Here is an 18058-nt window from a genome sequence, read left to right on the forward strand (position 1 = left end):
AAACAACTGTGTTAGGAGCATTGAAATCACTGCAAACTAAGCTGAAACTATTTAGCAACAATTACATTAATTACAAGTTTTCTCATTCAAGACACCTAAAGGTTTTACTCTTAAAATCTTTTTATATTGCCCCAAGCGACTTCAAAGCTTCCAGCTCTGCACTGCTGTGGAGCCAAAGGCACTACAACATTCCCTCTGGTATTACTTCAAAGCTCAGTCTTGCCTGGCTTACCAACTGGTTAAGAAATCTGATTAGGTCATGCATATGAATCACAGCAATATCTAATCCAGCCAGTGGCATCATAACTATACTTATGTCTTAGCACTGTAATCAGGCAGACATGTCAAGTTTGAAAAGGCAGAAAGGTTGAAATAAAACCACATTAAAAAGGGATAGCAGCCCAAGCAGCTTTAATGGCTTTTAAATTGCATTCTTAAAATACATTAGCTCTTCGAAATATCCAGAGACTCCCAAGCAAATCTGCAAATAAAACTTGTTACTTCTGTCTTTTTTCATCTATAATCTAAGACTTCTTATCACAGACCCAAGCAAGTTTGCAAAATAACCTCTTACCTCCGATTATCCTGTTCCTGTGATCGGACAACTGCCATCGCACAGTTCCAGGCCTAAATAAGCATTGCTTTGTTTAGATTTAGTGGTCTGAAGCTACACAGCAGGACTGACAACCACAACAAAGACTTGAGGGATCCCACTAAATTCTGCTTTCTACAACTGGCTTGGATCACAAAGGATGACCAGGTCAGCCAAACTCAAATCTGTTGTAGCTACTCATCTGTTTGTTCAGTAATTACATGCATTCCCCTAGACCAGTGGTGGGCAACCTTTTTTTTCAACTGAGCCAAATCTCGCCAAAACCATGATTGAAATTTATTTTGAGAGCCACATTTTTAAAACTGAAAATACATCTCCCATATAGTAATTCATCCCCCATAGTAATTCATCCCCCATATAGTAATTCATCCCCCATAGTGTAATTCATCCCCCATAGTAATTCATCCCCCATCGTAATTCATCCCCCATCGTAATTCATCCCCCATATAGTAATTCATCCCCCATATAGTAATTCATCCCCCATAGTAATTCATCCCCCATATAGTAATTCATCCCCCATAGCAATTCATCCCCCGTATAGTATTTCATCCCCCGTATAGTATTTCATCCCCCGTATAGTATTTCATCCCCCGTATAGTATTTCATCCCCCATATAGTATTTCATCCCTCATATAGTATTTCATCCCCCATATAGTAATTCATCCCTCATATAGTATTTCATCCCCCCATATAGTATTTCATCCCTCATATAGTAATTCATCCCTCATATAGTATTTCATCCCCCCATATAGTATTTCATCCCCCCATATAGTAATTCATCCCTCATATAGTAATTCATCCCTCATATAGTATTTCATCCCTCATATAGTAATTCATCTCTCATATAGTATTTCATCCCTCATATAGTATTTCATCCCTCATATAGTATTTCATCCCTCATATAGTAATTCATCCCCCCATATAGTATTTCATCCCCCCATATAGTATTTCATCCCCCCATATAGTATTTCATCCCTCATATAGTATTTCATCCCCCCATATAGTAATTCATCCCTCATATAGTATTTCATCCCTCATATAGTATTTCATCCCCCATATAGTAATTCATCCCCCATATAGTATTTCATCCCCCATATAGTAATTCATCCCCCATATAGTAATTCATCCCCCATATAGTAATTCATCCCCCATATAGTATTTCATCCCTCATATAGTATTTCATCCCTCATATAGTATTTCATCCCTCATATAGTATTTCATCCCCCACAGTACTATTCCCCCCCTTCTAGTAAGCCAAGTCCCCCGTGTCAATTCACTTACCTTTTGCGTTCCTCTCGCTGTCTTCCCGCGCCGTTCGGGTCTTCAGGGCGGACTGTGAGAGGAGCCTAGCTCCCCTCCCCTCACGTTCGGCACGCTGCCCCGCCTACACACATCCTGACAGCCACATCCGCGGGCCGGATTAAAAGGTTCGCGCGGACTTTTGGGGCTGCCAACCGAGAGGAGGCAGGGGAGCGGCCGACCGAGAGGAGGGAGGGGAGCAGGCGCCCGGCACACAGAAGAGCCGCATTAGAGTGGGTAAAGAGCCGCATGTGGCTCGCGAGCCGCGGCTTGCCGACCACTGCCCTAGACAGAGAAAAGTGTAGTACATAAATAACATATGGCTCTTGGTACTGGAGATACTGCAAACATACATGAAACAGCATAAGGCTCCATGCACACGGGGCGTTTTAATACCGCTGGTAACGTTAGCGGAGTAAAGTCACGTTAAAAATGTGAGTTTTTCAGCATTTTTGTATTAGCGTTTAGCTGTGTTTTTCAGGGTTTTTTACCCAAAAAATTTATATTTTTTGGGGTCAAAAAAAGTCCAAAAACGCTGGTTTGCCACGATTTACCACGTTTTTCAGCATTCGAGCATTTTACAGCTAAAAAACTCCTCTAGAAACCCACTAGTTCTGGGGGGGTTTTCCAACCAAAAAATGCCCCCACCAAAAAAACGTTGATTAGTGTCTATGTGTGCATGTGATAACATGCTGGGGGGTTTACTAGCTGTAGAAAAAAAAAAAACCCTCAAAAGCCAAAAACAGCAGCTCTAAAAATGTCTAGTGTGCATGAGGATTAATGCACAAACGTTCACCAATTCTTCATAAAAATTATAAATATAAACTACGTTTTTGACACCCAAGTTAACTTGCTAGAAACACATCACAAATTTAAGGGCCCATTTGCAAATAGTTAAAGTACAAGCACTACTACAACACATTACCATTCTTGAAATGCTGATAAGGCCTCTACTCCTTTAAAAGACACGGTAATAAAATAATTGAAAACAGGATAAATGAAGCTCCCTGTAGAATATTCAGTAGGCAACAATTTTCCCTGATCCATGCTTAAGCTCCTTCCCCACCACCCCCTGCCACTAGTGTGCCCTTGCAGCTATGATGGGGCACATACGTGCCAAAATGGCCAGGTGGGAAGGGAGCCACAGACACATATATCCAACATACAATGTTAGACTAAATATTCTACCAGAGGCTCAAGTTCTCTATAACGGCAAATATGTTCTGAAATGGAGGCAATACACAAATATCACTGTACTTTTATATATTGTAGTTATGCTTTTTTCTTTGATATCAGTATCTCTCAGAGTTGGGGCTCATTCACAGCCTGTGTTGGGCTGCGCTGTCCCAACACATAGATTAGGCAATTTACCTACGTCCTATTAGTTCATTTCACTCTATTGCAATTAAGTAATTTGGGCTGTGGGTGCAAGCATGTCTGGAAGGATACTAGGGGCTCTACGGGCCTGTGTACAAATTCTTGGTGGCTGCGGGACCCTACTTGTGCTCACCACCACATCAGTTTGTACTGCACTTTTGGGACTCACCACCTCACCAAAAGAAACTGCAGTGCGGTTATAAAAAAAAAAAGACCAGGATATACTAGGCCGCTGGTGCTCGCTAGTTCACTAAAAGGTAGGGCAGCGCTATTACTGGCACTCTGCTGCATATGAGACAGGTCATAAAATCCTAGCACTTGCGCTTCATGGGGACGGGTATGCCTGATCTTAACAGGGACCTCTTCTTCATCCAAGCTACCTGTTAGGGTGCCTCTGCTGTCTATTCTATATTCATATTTTGAGGCTGATTGTGCCAGGGAGTCTTCCCCTTCGCTCTCACCTGACATGCTCAGAATCCTGTAGTCCTCTTTACTAGTGTACCATTCGTTGGACATTTTGGACTCTAAATTTACAGGTACCTAGAGTGACTCATGGGAAAAAGAGCACCTGGCTGTCAGGGACTACTTGAACCGATACAAAAAAAAAAAAAGAAAAAAAAAATGACTGGCAAGTGCTAACAGAGATCAGGCCTGATTCTGTGAACACTGCAGTTTCGTGTGCAATGTATTACAGGTGACAGTGTTCAGAAATTATTAGAGGCATATTCCTTTAAAAATGTGCGTGAGCACGAAACGCGGCAGGAGAGGAGCCTGCGCATTGACGTCACGCTGCTGGGGCCACACGAAGGTCCGGCAGCCATCTTAGCGAGTTGTTTTATATTGTTTGTTTGTACTCTCCATGTAGATACTCTGTACCTTTAAAAAAGTACTCCACTATCAGCCGATTTTCTCTGGCTCTTTTGTGAGCCAACTCCTCAGGATTTCTCATTGTGGTTTGCATGCTGCTTGGTGTCAACATCCCTATCAGAGATCATCCTGGCCTTCATGGTCCTATGACTGATGGGTGTGCTGCCTGACTTACCTGGGGAAGAAACCAGCTATTCATGTGCATGTTATATGCGCTTCTGGTGAGTGCATATAAAAGGAAATACTTTTCACAGATTCACCAGCACTGGATGTCACCTGTTCACAAATTTATTTTTTGGACTTTTTTATAACTATTGTTTATCGCAATTGTGTCATTTGATATATGTTCACCATCAGTAACTATTCATTTTATATCACCCAATGCTGACCACTCAGTGTCACGGATACCATCATCAGACTTATCAGTATATTAATTCTTGCTATATTAAGAATTCATGAACTCTCACACTTTAGACTGGAGGCGCTGATCAGAGTGCCTCACTGTCTCTGCTTTTTAATATTGCTGCTATTCATTCTATTGCTGCTTCTATTCACCATATTTATGTTTACTGTATGCACATGTTCAGAAATATTTCATTTGATTCATTCATTACTTTAGCACGGCACCTTTTATATTTCAGAAATTACACGGATACTGCACTTCTTGTAAAGGGGTGGGGTCCATTGGGGCTAAATGCTAGTGATGGCAGCAAACGGGGATGATCCTACTAACACTGCGGTTTTGGGGACACTAATACTAAGGGGGCACTGGTATAGTTTTGTTTGTGATCAATATATTGATCTGTACAAACACTATACTAGCAATGATGGTGATCATGAACCTATAGCGTGAGTATGCGGGCAATCTAACGCTAGCTGACCCAAGCTGGGAGGAACGCTAACTGACCCTGATGCTATTTGACATCACTAGTGACACTAATACAGTGATCAGTGAAAAATACTGTACACTGGCACTGTACTAATGGCACTGGCAGGGGGCAATCAAAGGGTTAAATGTGGCAATCAAGGGGTTAAAAGGTCTCTAACGTGTGTGTGGGTGCAGTGTGCTGCTTTTACTCACGTGTGAGGTCTCTCTCTCCCTGGAACCATTTTGTTCCAGAGAGAAGAACCAGCTAGATCCTGTGTCTGTATTTACAAATACAGGCACAGCTCTGCATCTTCATTCGCTGTAGGAGAGTCCCGGCCAAAATCACTGGCCGAGACCTGCTGACATACACCTCCTACAACGAATGACAGCAGGGGTTAATGGGGGGCGCGCATGCTCTAAACCGGGAAGAGCAAAGTGAGGTATGGGTACGTTGCTTTGCCTGCAGCTACCGCCGGTCAGCAGTACATTGCGGGCAGTGGTTAAAATATCTTGTTGCGTTGCAGTCTGAAATGAAAACAGACAGTTTTTGTTTTATCCATCTGTATTTACTTAGTGCAACTTATAACATCCAAATATAACACCAACAGGTCAGAAAGGAAAAAAAAAAAAATCAAAAACCGAATCACTGAGTTGGAAAAAAGGATCACCCCCTTGTGTCAAGTATATTGTTGCTTTAATTACAGCCTTAAGGCTATGTTCACATTAGCTTTGTCAGCAGGCCTCAGACAGGCATTTGGGAAGCATTTTTTAATGCTCCTCAAATGCCTATGAAAATTCTGCACATGGCAGCACACAGTGCTGTTCACATTGAAGCGTTGGCAGCGCATCGTGGCAAAACTGACACCTCGTGTCTAGTCAGGAGTTGAAGCCTCCCATTCAAGTCTATGGTGCCGCTCCGCAAACGCCTGGCAGTTGCGAAGCAATTTCTGAGCGTTATTACCAGTTAACTTCATTATTGGAGTTTGTGGTGCGGTTCTAACGCTTGGCAAACGCCTATCAACTGCTTCAAAACCGTGCATAGGGCGTTTTGGGAGTGTTTGAGGAGCGTTAAAAACACTTCACAAACGCCTGTCAAACGTTATAGGAGCATTTGGCAAGAGTTAGAAATAAGTCAAGTATGAACGAGCCCTTCGGTTTAATGGGATATGTCTCTACTAACTTTGCACATCTAGACTTTGCAATATTTGCCCACTCTTCTTTGGAGAGCTGCTCTTCGTCTTCAGGTTGCTAGAAAGGTCCCAGGTGAAGTGCACATGGTATCACTCTGCCAACGCTATAGAGGAAGCATCAGCTTATGCGGCTCCTGATCTGTCTGCAGCCACCTGCTTCCTCTGCTGCCAGTGCTATGCACTCTTGCTTTAGGATGGCAGGTCAGCAAGCACAGATTGCAATCAATGGGTTGCCGACCCCAGGCATTCACCTCCCTGGTTTGAGGGCGAGGGCCACATCAGAGGACTCCAACGGCCACAGGTTGAGCACCACTAACCTACCTAAACATTGTTAGTGAACAAGTACACGCTGTCATGGAAATAGTATTACCTGATTGGAGTAGGATAACATGCCCTGCTATACTGCAAAAATGGTATAAGAAACAGGTTTGAGGTGTTGACTTGGCCTCAAAATTCTCCAGATCTCAATTCCTCAAGTATCTGTGGGATGTGCTGGAAAAAAAAAAGTCCAACCCATAGAGGCCCCACCTCATAACTTAAAGGATCTGCTACTGACAGCTTGGTGCCAGATACCACAGAATACCTTCAGAAGCCCAGTGGAGTCCATGCTTCGATTGGTCAGGGCTGTTTGGCCAACAAAATGGGGACCTACTCAACAAGAGGTGGGCAGGCAAAATGTTATGGCTGATCAGTGCATAATGTACAGAAATGGATAAAGGGCAGGTATGTCTGGAGGCAGTCCACTCCTCTCTAAATGCAGAGTCGCACACCAGAAGCTTAGTAAAGCACAATGACAGCTGAAGGCGTCCAATGTGTCCCCACGTAAATGCTTTCTGGAAACAGCATGGGAACATGAACACTTTCAGCTACTATTGTGCTTTGCTGGGCTTTAAGTGTGTGCCTGCACCTTTAGAGAAGAATTAGTTGCCTCTAGGCATACCTGCCTTTAATTTATCCATTGCAATATTTACTCCAATATGGAAACTCTCAAATATAAAAGAATTAAACTGAGTATATACACCAAGTTTGCTTTAGCAGCTGTTGGCTTGTAGTTGTCAATGGTAGTTCACTGATTCTTCCTGTCAGTATATCCACTTGCCCTTATATCCCATACAGGCAAGCATATATACTGACAGGTCTGCTGATCGCTGGTGCAATGCTTTACAGGCTCCTGCAACAAAAACAAATGCACTTTTTTACCTGCAAACAAATGTGCATTTATTTTTTTTTGTCAAAAGGTGAACTTATCCTTTAAAACTGCACTTTACAGAGACAAGGCAGTGCGCTTTCACATATATTTGTAAAAATGCTTCAAATAAAACTTCTGTTTTTAACGCAAATTATTAACCCCCCTGGAGGTATTCCAGAATGCAGCTCGGGGTTAAGTTTCAGTACCAGAAGCGGTGGCCCTCGAGCTACACTCGCGATTAACCTGCAGTGTTGCTCTATGATCCCCGTTTCACTTACCTTGTCCTGCACTCCCGCGATGTCCCCCCTGCAGCATCCCTGGCCATGTCATCCGGCCGATGTCGTCTTCCGGGTTCCATTCCCGTCGGGATGTATGGGGGACGGAACCGGCGGGAAATTCAAAAATGTAAAAATGTGACATTCACTAAATACACTAAAATCTGATAGTATTCCATTACTGTATCAAACCATTTCACATACATTTTGTCCCTACTGCTTTGTCCTGTGCCCTGCCTGCATTTTTACTGTTCTTTCTGCCAGGAAACTGAGAAACGTCCATGGAGTCCAAAAAGCATCCATTTAGGTCAAAAGCGGTTTTAGACCAGCTAGAGAACAGTGATAGTAAATTAGAACCACTTGCAGAATTGAGTGATGATTTGTGGGGAAATTCGTCATCAAACACTGAAAACAATTCTGCGACTGAGCTCAGTGATGTGGGAACTTGGCGCTCTATTACAAATTTCAGTGTTTTTTGTTTGATTACATTATTGAATTACATTTATCATTATATTATTTTTATGTTTACATTATAATTTATGATTTAGTGTTTCAAGTTTTATCATACCCGGGATGTTTACTAGACTCTTGTTCGGACAAATTTCAGTGGGTTATTCCTAAGAATTACAGGCCTACAATAAAAAAACAAGATATTCCCATGCAAAAAAATTTACCGCTTTGAGCACAGAAATACTGACATAATCAGACCGCTAGGGAGGTTAAAACAGTATTTTTTTTTTTCTGGATAGCTGGTAAGTGCCCTTTTAATTTAGCAGTGATTGTCAGAGAATTCACTGGCATAAAATTCATGACCTTGTGCCTTCTTAGCAAACACCAGAGTGATCTACAAATGTAAAGCAGCACTAGGTACAAGCTAAGCTTTCATTATTCCATTTGTAATACTAAATACACCACTAGGTCTGTCTGCTTTAAAACACACACGACCACATTAAAAAAACAAAAAACAATTATAAACGCAGTACTGACAAGAATGCGTTTTTCTTTTGTTTTTTTGTGTTTTTAACAGATCTTTGTTTTGTAGGAGCCTATGCACACGGCGTGTAAAAAGATCAGTAAACTTGGACGCCATTCAGATCAATAAAATCAAAACAGAAAAACATGTCCAAGGTCAGTAATTTGTGTGTGCATACGTATAAAACACGTGCAAATGCAAACACACATACATTTAAATGGAATGAAAGTAAAAATGTATGTGTCTAAATGCTGTATTGACATTTGAATGTCTGAGTGTATAAATGCAAGCATTTTACAGACACATTTCATGCTTTTTTTTCCCTTACACCTTTCTGCCAGCAAGATCATGTTTAGATGATTAGCAATTTCATAACAGCCGTGTGCTCGTACTCTTATAATGTAGTCCACTTCACAAGTCAAACCCCTAACGTACATTATTTTTCATGAAAGTGGTTGTAAACCAATACATATATCCACTGTGACTAGCCTCCGGTGATACACAGAGATGAAACAAATCCTCCTACATAAGCTGTACCTGTTTGTCTGCAGGCTCCTAAAACACACACACTGAAGGCTATTTCCAAGCTTCCAGTCGGAAGGGGGAGTTGGGGGTTCTGACAACACACAGGGCATAGCACAAAGCTGAGTGTAATCTGACACCTGAGTGGTGGGAATGTAAATACCCCCCTATACAGTCTCATAGGGAAACATGCAAGCTGAGGCTACTGTGTACTGGAAGGGGGGAAAAGCCATCTTCCTGGACTGTCCAGTTAAACTGTCAGGAAGGATACGCTTTGCTCATTTTTCATTTCAGAGGCTTACAACCACTTTAAAAGTGGAGTTCCACCCAAAAGGGGAAGATCCACTTTAAGTCTTTATCCTCCGCTTTTTGTTAAAGATTGGCACCTTTGGGGAGCGGGTACCCAAATTTTGACAGGTACCCGCTGCCACTTCTGCTGCATTCGCCTGGGCGATCAGAAGTGGAAGTTGTTTCTCCTCCCTCCCCATAGTCTTCTCGGACATGCGACAGGTCCCAGAAGACTACGGGGCCATTCACAAAGAGCAGCGCTTCTCGCGCATGCGCAGTGGGCACCAGGCTGTGAAGCCGCAAGCTGTCACAGCCGTGTGCACACACTGAAGATGCCTGCGCCAGGGAGAGAAGACAGCCAGTAAAACCAGCCGTGGTGAGGACACTGTTGAACTGAGGGACAGGTAAGTGTCTGTATTTTAAAAGTCAGCAGCTACAGTTTTTGTAGCTGTTGACTTTTTCAGCCGGAACTCCGCTTTAAGCATAAAAATGCTGTGTCACATTTTCAATATCATAATACTTATTCTGATGTAAATAATACTATGCACACCAAAATATGAGTTTAGGATATTACAGTATGATGTAAGTATTCCTAATTCAACATATATTTGGAATGATAACATTTAGAAGCATTTTTTTCTTGCAGTAATATGCTAAATAATTTTCACACCAGCAGAGATTTCTCGGTTGATTTGAAAAGCTGCTCCAAGGTAGTAAACTGTGACAGAGAACATTAAAATCATTTGAATATCTACCACGATTAAGAACTAAATTCAAGGCACTGCATAAACAGCACAAATTATTTTGTTAACTGAAAGGCCATGTATAGAGGCAAATCAAAACTTACATGTTTTTCTCTACAAATTCCAGCCAGGACTTTAATGGCTGCAATCTAGTCCATACTAATGCCTCCATGTTGGTCACTTAAAGCTGGGCATACATGTATCGAAATTTGTCTAGTTCAGCAGGAACCAGATGAATTTTAATTTGTGTGTAGCCCTGTCTGTTTAGACTAACTTCTGTTGAGCAATCTTGCTGGAAAACCAGCAATTAGGTGCAGATCAGTGTATTCTGATGGGAATGCCGCTGTCAGAACCAAAAGTGTTGCAAATGCTTCATGAATTTATCACAATACATAGTTACATAGTTAGTCTGGCTGAAAAAAGACAAAAGTCCATCCAGTTCAACAATTAAAGAAAAAAAAAAAAAAAAAAAACGTTGTATACTCAGTTGGTCCAGAGGAAGGCAAAAAAACCCAGCAAAGCATGATCCAATTTGCTCCTGCAGGAAAAAACAAATTCCTGCCTGATCCCCCGAGAGGTAATCAAATACTACCAGGATCAACTTTACCTATAAATGTTAGTATCCAGTTATATTCTATGTATCTAAGAAATAATCCAGGACTTTTTTATCCACTGAGGTGGCCAGAACCAACTCTTGAGGGAGTCTATTCCACATTTTCACAGCTCTCACTGTGAAGAACCCTTTGTGTTTGCAGACTAAATTTGTTTTCCTCCAGATGTAAAGAGTACCTTCTTGTCCTCTGTGATGACCTCAGGGTAAATAGCTCTACACCGAGTTCAATATATGAACCACTGATGTATTTATACAGGTTGATCATCTCCCCCCTTAATCTCCTCTTCTCAAGAGAGAATAAATTCAGTTCCTCTAATCTTTCCTCATAGCTGAGCTCCTCCATGCCTCTTATAAGTTTGCTTGCCCTTCTCTGTACTTTCTCCAGTTCCCCAATGTTCTTTTTGTGAATCGGTGCCCAAAACTGAACTGCATATTCCAGATGAGGTGTTACTAATGATTTGCACAGGGGTAATATGATATCTCTCTCTCTGGAGTCTATACCTCTTTGCATACAAGAGAGGATTTTGCTCGCTTTAGAAACTGAAGCTTGGTATTGCATGCCATTACTAAGCTTGAGATCTACCAGAACTCCCAGATCCTTCACCATTGATTCCCCCCAGTTGTATTCCCCCTAGGATGCATGCATATTCTTAGCCCTCAAGTGCATAACCTTACATTTATCAACATTAAACCTCATTTGCCACAGTTGCCCAATTAAACAGTGCATTGAGGTCGGCTTGTAAATTGGAGACATCCTGTAAGGACGTTATTCCACTGCACAGCTTGGTGTCATCTGCAAAAACTGAAATGGAATTAATAATCCCAGATCCTATACGGTTTATAAAATATATTAAAAAGTAAGGGTCCCAACACTGAACCTTGGGGTACACCGACAACCCTAGACCACTCAGAGTATGAATCATTAACCACTAATCTTTGAATACGATCTTTTAGCCAGTTTTCTAACCATTTACAGATTTTTCCAAGCCTGTAGACTTTACTTTACACATTACCCATGTGTGGGGAACTGTGGCAAACGTTTTTGCAACATCCAAGTATACCACGTCCACTGCCACCCCTCTGTCCAAGGTTTTGCTCACCTCCTCAAAAACAAATCAGATTTGTTTAACAACTTCTATCTTTCATGAATCCATGCTGTCTGTTGCTTAAAATATTTTTTTCCAGCAAGAACTTATCTATGTGGTCATTTATTAAACTCTCCTGTATCTTTCCAACTATAGAAGTTAAACTAACAGGTCTATAATTACTTGGTAAAGATTTTGACCCCTTTTTAAATATTGGCACCACATTGGCCTTATGCCAGTCCAGTGGTACTATGCCAGTCATTAAAGAGTCCCTAAAAATTAGAAACAATGGCTTTAAAATGACAGAGCTCAATTCTTTAAGGACCCGTGGGAGTATGCCATCTGGTCCAGGTGCTTTATTCACCTTTATACTATCTAAATATTTTTGGATCATATCAATTGTGAGCCAATGTGGATCATCTGGAGCTGTGTCAATACCATGCCCATTATGGACAAGATCTCCCCCATGTTCCTTTGTATACACAGAACTGAAGAAGGTATTAAATAGATTTGCCTTCTCTTTGTCCCCAGTCACCCACTCTAGATTATTTTGTAAAGGGCCTACATGCTCGAACTGGACCTTTTTACTATTAATATATCTGAATAATTTCTGGGCGTTGGTCCTGATATCATTTGCAATCTGTCATTCAGTTTATATTTTTGTGGCCTCGCTTTCCTTTTTGCATATTCTGTTATATTCTTTGTAATGTTTAAACGATTATAGCGTTCCTTCATTTTTATATTTAATAAAAGCTCTTTTCCTATTATCTATAGATTTTTTAACTTTGGCCGTAAGCCATATAGGTTTGATTTTTAGCCTTTTAAACTTGTTGTCCATGGGAATATATTTTGCAGTGTTGTTCACATACAGTCTTTTTGAATAACCCCCATTTCTGTGTTGTGTTCATCAATGCCAATATTCCCTCCCAGTCTAAGTCTTGGAGAGCAACTCTCAGCCTTGGAAAATTAGCTCTCTTAAAATTGAGCATTTTCATTTTTCCCATATGTGCTCGCTGTTTACAGCTAACAATAAATGAAATCATGTTATGGTCACTGCTACCCAGATGTTCTTTTATATGGACATGTGTAATAAGCTCTGCATGGTTTGAGATACAGGAGAGGGATTAACACCAGAAACATTTTGCAGCAGCTTTATTAAATTCCCCCCATTATGTTTTGACAGCAGGTTTCACTGCTAACCGAGAAATATTTTCCACCATGTTCCCTCGAGAGAGAAAAAAAAAAAAGCTGAAAAGGTTAAAGCAACATAGCTATGTGTCCTGTAATTTACTATTTAAAAGTAACTGTTATATGTAGATGGGTTAAAAAGGATCTACTCTGGTTGCTAAATATGTGAGGTTCGCCACATTTTTTATATTACCAAATCTAGAACCCACTGATCAAAATAATGTACTGGGAGGTGTAGATAAAATAGTTTGTTGCAGGGGTTTCCTATGATCTAAAATTATTTAAGGGATTTCCCCAGTTAAAAGAGGTTACGAAAGCTTGTCCGAATCAATGAGATAGATGTATATGAAAAGCATGCAAGACCCTTTCACACATGTATACCTGCAACAACCTATGTACAGTATTCCATTTTCTGCATATTACCTTGGGTTTAGAAAGCACTGCTCTGCATATTATACCACCAGGCACATTTTTCACATCAAACAAGTTTTTGTATAACTTAATGTGCCAAAAAAAAAATAAAATGTTCCCACAACAAAGTACAGTAGTAAAGGGTTTTACAAGGGGGCTGCAAGCATACATTTGCAAACAGCATGCAAGTCAGAGGAATAAAGCTTCTGTGCCATTTCTGAAGTGCACAGCATTTGAAAGAAGTATAATGCGAACTAGTAAAGGGTCTTTGAATGCCTTAACAGCTCACTGCAGGTCATTTCGCTTTCAAAAAGCACAAAACTTTCCCATATGCACTTCCTGGCCTTAAATTTAATAGCAATTGCTGTGGTGCTCTAAGAATGGAGACCCTATGTGTTAACTCCTAGGGCGCTGACAGTACGCAAATATATGGCCTCTCGGCAGCTGGGCCTTGATGGCTGCATATTTGCCTTGCGCGCTCCTGGCACATTTACTGGCGCCTCACGGAGCTTTCCAATCATTTGACCACTGACAGCCATTCATGACAATCATGTGACCCTAACCCCCCCCCCCCTGTATCATGTGCCTGGCATTGCCAGCAATCACAGAATATTGTCTGCAGTGTTGAGAAGAGTTTACTCCTCAGGCCACTTATGTATCCAATGTGAAACACAAGTACAACAAGGAGCCAAAACTGCGTGTCCATTACAATTAAAGGTTTAGGATTCAGTAATGTAGATAAAAAGCTAAAACTTTTGAAGAGTTAATCCTCTGTTAGTCTGTATTTTTTGTCATCTGTGTTCCAGTGGGAAGATTTCCCTTTACTTCTTGATCCATATACACAGCAAGAAGCAAGTGATCCCTATTGGAAAATTCTACTCTATTCCTGTTCTGGAGACAACTCAAAATTTGGGGATTTTCCTATTACTTTAGTCCAAGTGGTAATGGTTATGAAGAGAAATAGAGAGGCCAAATCTTCCCAGTGACAGAAAAAAAAAAAAAAAAATTGCCAGAATGTATAGCTCCTCACCCTACCACACCCCCCCCCCCCCCAAAAAAAAAAAAAACTGCTTAAGGTTTTATTCTCTAACCACAGTTCACTCAGACTCCATTGTGTACATGGCCATCGAACCACAGTTCACCCAGAAAAAAGTGAAAATATTGGGTATTAACTTACCACATTGAACTCTAGGTTTTTATCAACCCATTCCTTAGCTTCCTTGAATTCATCTTTCATTCCCATGATAAACAGCGTGTCCAGAGAATCTACAATTGTCGCTCCTTGGATGCTGCCTGAAACCAAGCAGATAATTGTCACATAATTGGCATTCAGAACATCCATACCATTACCTCTAATTTACATAGCTTTTAAAACAAAAATGTATGAGAAGTCAATCATTCTATTATATAATAAAATGTTACAAGTTTTATAACATTTATTTATATTCATATTATAAATTGTACCTTTTTATAGGCCACATAAGGGAGCTTGTATTTAACCACTTATAGATTATTAAATAAAACCAACCCTTTACTTATGAAGAAATGGTCAATCTACAGCATGACAGCAATACTTGGGTACAAGCACATATCTGGATAGTAACTTCAGCAATCGTCGGTAGCTAAAGTCCAGTGCTCTGATATACAAAGTTCCTCATTTATAGTCCCATGGTCAGTTATAAAGCCGTGAAATGGCTGTACAGAATAGAATCACATTTCAGACTTCACAAAAATATACTGGCAGGTAATATTGCTCACACATACACAGATCAGCCAAAACACTATGTCCACTGACAGGTGAAGTAAATAATATTAACTTGTTACAATGGCATCTGAAGGTAGATGGGATATATTACACAGCAAGTGAACATGTTGTCCCTGAAGTTTATGCGTTGAAAGCAGAAGAAAATGGGCAAGCATAAGGGTTTGAGCGAATTTGCCAAAGAACAAATTGTAATGGCTAGACAACTGGGTCAGAGCAACTCAAAATTTGCTAAATCTTGTGGGATGCCCCCAGTCTGCAGTGGTCAGGATCTACCAAAAGTGGTCCAAGAATAATCAGCAAACCGGCGCAGGGTTATGGATGGTCAAGGCTCATTGATGTACGTGGGGAGCAAAGGTTGGCTGTGTAGTCCAATCCAAACGTTGTCCTACTATAGCTCAAATTTGATAACAATAATGCTAGTTCTGATAGAAAGGTGTCAGAAACCACAGTGCATAGCAGGTGGTTGTGTATGGGGCTGCTGGTCCTGGTACCCACGCTGACGCTTTTCCACAGCCAAAAGTGCCAAAATGGGCACGAGAATTATAACTGGACCACAAAAGCAATGGAAAAAGGTAGCTCTACTGATGAATTCAAGAATGGTTCAAGGAACATGACAAGTTAAGTGTGCATTCAGTAGAAAACTGTGAGCAGACAGGTAAATGTTTGTTATTGCAGAACAGACATTGCATGTCTCTTCTGCAATCAAAAGATTCCTGCTTGCAGTTTTTCTTTGTTATATTTAGTTCTACTTAAATTAGCTCTCAACTTAAGGGCACTGGACAAAGACCCAGGGGTTGTGAGATATGTAGTTTCTTCACAGGAAGTATCTGTTCTTGGACTACAGACAGAATTTATGCACAAACAAAAACCACTGACACCAGTATGTGAAGATTCACAACACTAGGCTATAGGTACAAGACAACAAATGACACCATAGAACTACATGTTTAATGCACACCTTATGCTGGTGAAAACAGAAGGTGCAAGTGGGAAGGTTTAAAATGCTGTTAAGTTAAAGAACAACTTCTCCTAAAAGGGAAGTTCTGTTTTTCCTCAAACCCCCGTGACTACTGTTGAATTTTTTTTTGTTGTTTTTTTTCTTGGAGCAGGTACCCATTTCTGAAAGGTACCTGCTCCACCTCTGCCTGGGTGACATGTCACTTGTCTCAAGAGGCTGTGGGTCCATTGAGAAAGTGCCTTGTTGCTTGTGCATGCTCATTGGGAAGCCACAGTCAGCTTCCCAAAGACTAGTGTAGAACCATCTCAGTTGAGGACAGCGCTGTAACCCTGGAATGGCAAATGCAATAAAAGTAAGCAGCTACAGTATTTGGAGCTGCTGACTCAAACTTTATTTTCCAGGGGAAACTCCTCTTCATGGTTACACTTCACTACTGATTTATTTTGTACAAATCTCGCACGGCATAGCTGCCATTTTTTGCTCCCTGTGCACTGTAGCCAGCAGCATAATAATGAGCATTTACATTGCATTACCACAAAGTTTTTTTGTTGCCAAGTAATTCACTGGTCATTACCTTTGGTCTAAAGCTTAAAAGCTGATAAATCAACAAATCAAAGCTCTGTCAAACTAGCATAGGAAATAGTGTTTAAGCCAATTAAAACAGGAAGAGCGATGCTATGAACACACGTGCCAAACACATTCTGCCTGCAAATTGATTTTTATGCAGAAGTAGCCCCTGGCTGTACTCTAAAGGGATAAAGCGGTGAGCACATTTATATGATTTTTAATAATAATCAATTACATTAACAAGTGTCTAAATGTACCGATTAACAATACCCTTCAGTCTCTTTCACAGTAAAGTGTTCACTTAACCTTGGCAGAGAAGATCCTAACAGGTATGGGTACAGTAAGCTCATTGTGAATATGAACTGTATGAATTGTATTCTTCATTTGTATTACCCTTACAATGCACCAAGGAAACAAAGTGATGATCTTCAACATAGACAAGGATTAAAGAATTATATCATTTATAAACAACCCCATAACCCAATGTTTCCAGTGTAGACTTAAATTGGCTTGCCATTTGCTAAAAACCCAAATATTTCAATTAGATGCACTATATTGCCAAAAGTATTGGGACGCGTGCCTTTACATGCACATGAACATTAATAGTCCATAGGGTTCAATATTGAGTTGACCCACCTTTGCAGCTATAACAACTTCAACTCTTCTGGGAAATTTGTCCACAATGTTCAGGAGTGTGTCTATGGGAATGTTTAACCATTCTTTCAGAAGTGCATTTGTGAGGTCAGGCACTGATGTCGGACAAGAAGGCCTGTCTCGCAGTCTCCGCTCAAATTCATTCCAAAGGTGTTCTATCGAGTTGAAGTGAGGACATCCATATCTTTATGGACCTTGGTTTGTGCACTGGTGTGCAGGCACGTTGGAACAGGAAGGAGCCATCCCCAAACTGTTCTCACAAAGTTGGGAGCATGAAATTGTCCAAAATGTCTGGGTATGCTGACGCCTTTCACTGGAACTAAGGGGGGATGCACAACCCTTGAAAAATAACCTTACACTAGAATCCCCTCTTTACCAAATTTTATACACTTGGCACAATGTAGTCAGGCAAGGACTGTTCTCCTGGAAACCACCAAACCCAGACACATCCATAGGATTGCCAAACAAAGAAGCGTGATTCATCACACCAGAGAACATGTCTCTACCTCTGTAGAGTAAAGCGGTGGCATGCTTTACACTACTGCATCTGACACTTTGCATTGCACTTGGTGATGTAAGGCTTGGATGCAGCTTGGCCATGGAAACCCATTCC

General features: G+C 40.9%; 1 protein-coding gene across 1 annotated transcript in view; it reads right to left on the reverse strand.

Annotated features, from left to right (window-relative positions):
- MAN1A1 (mannosidase alpha class 1A member 1) overlaps positions 1 to 14794 on the reverse strand; it is a 154850-nt gene extending 140056 nt beyond the window's left edge. The window contains exon 1 of the mRNA XM_089652188.1: positions 14679 to 14794. Coding sequence (XP_089508314.1) covers positions 14679 to 14744 — 66 coding nt within the window. The 5' untranslated portion in view covers positions 14745 to 14794. The remainder of the gene's footprint in view (positions 1 to 14678) is intronic.
- Positions 14795 to 18058: the final 3264 nt, after the last annotated feature.

This window comes from Staurois parvus, unplaced genomic scaffold, assembly GCF_062004578.1.
Source record: "Staurois parvus isolate SC_StPar_1 unplaced genomic scaffold, SC_StPar_1.0 ptg000672l, whole genome shotgun sequence".
Lineage (NCBI taxonomy): Eukaryota > Metazoa > Chordata > Amphibia > Anura > Ranidae > Staurois > Staurois parvus.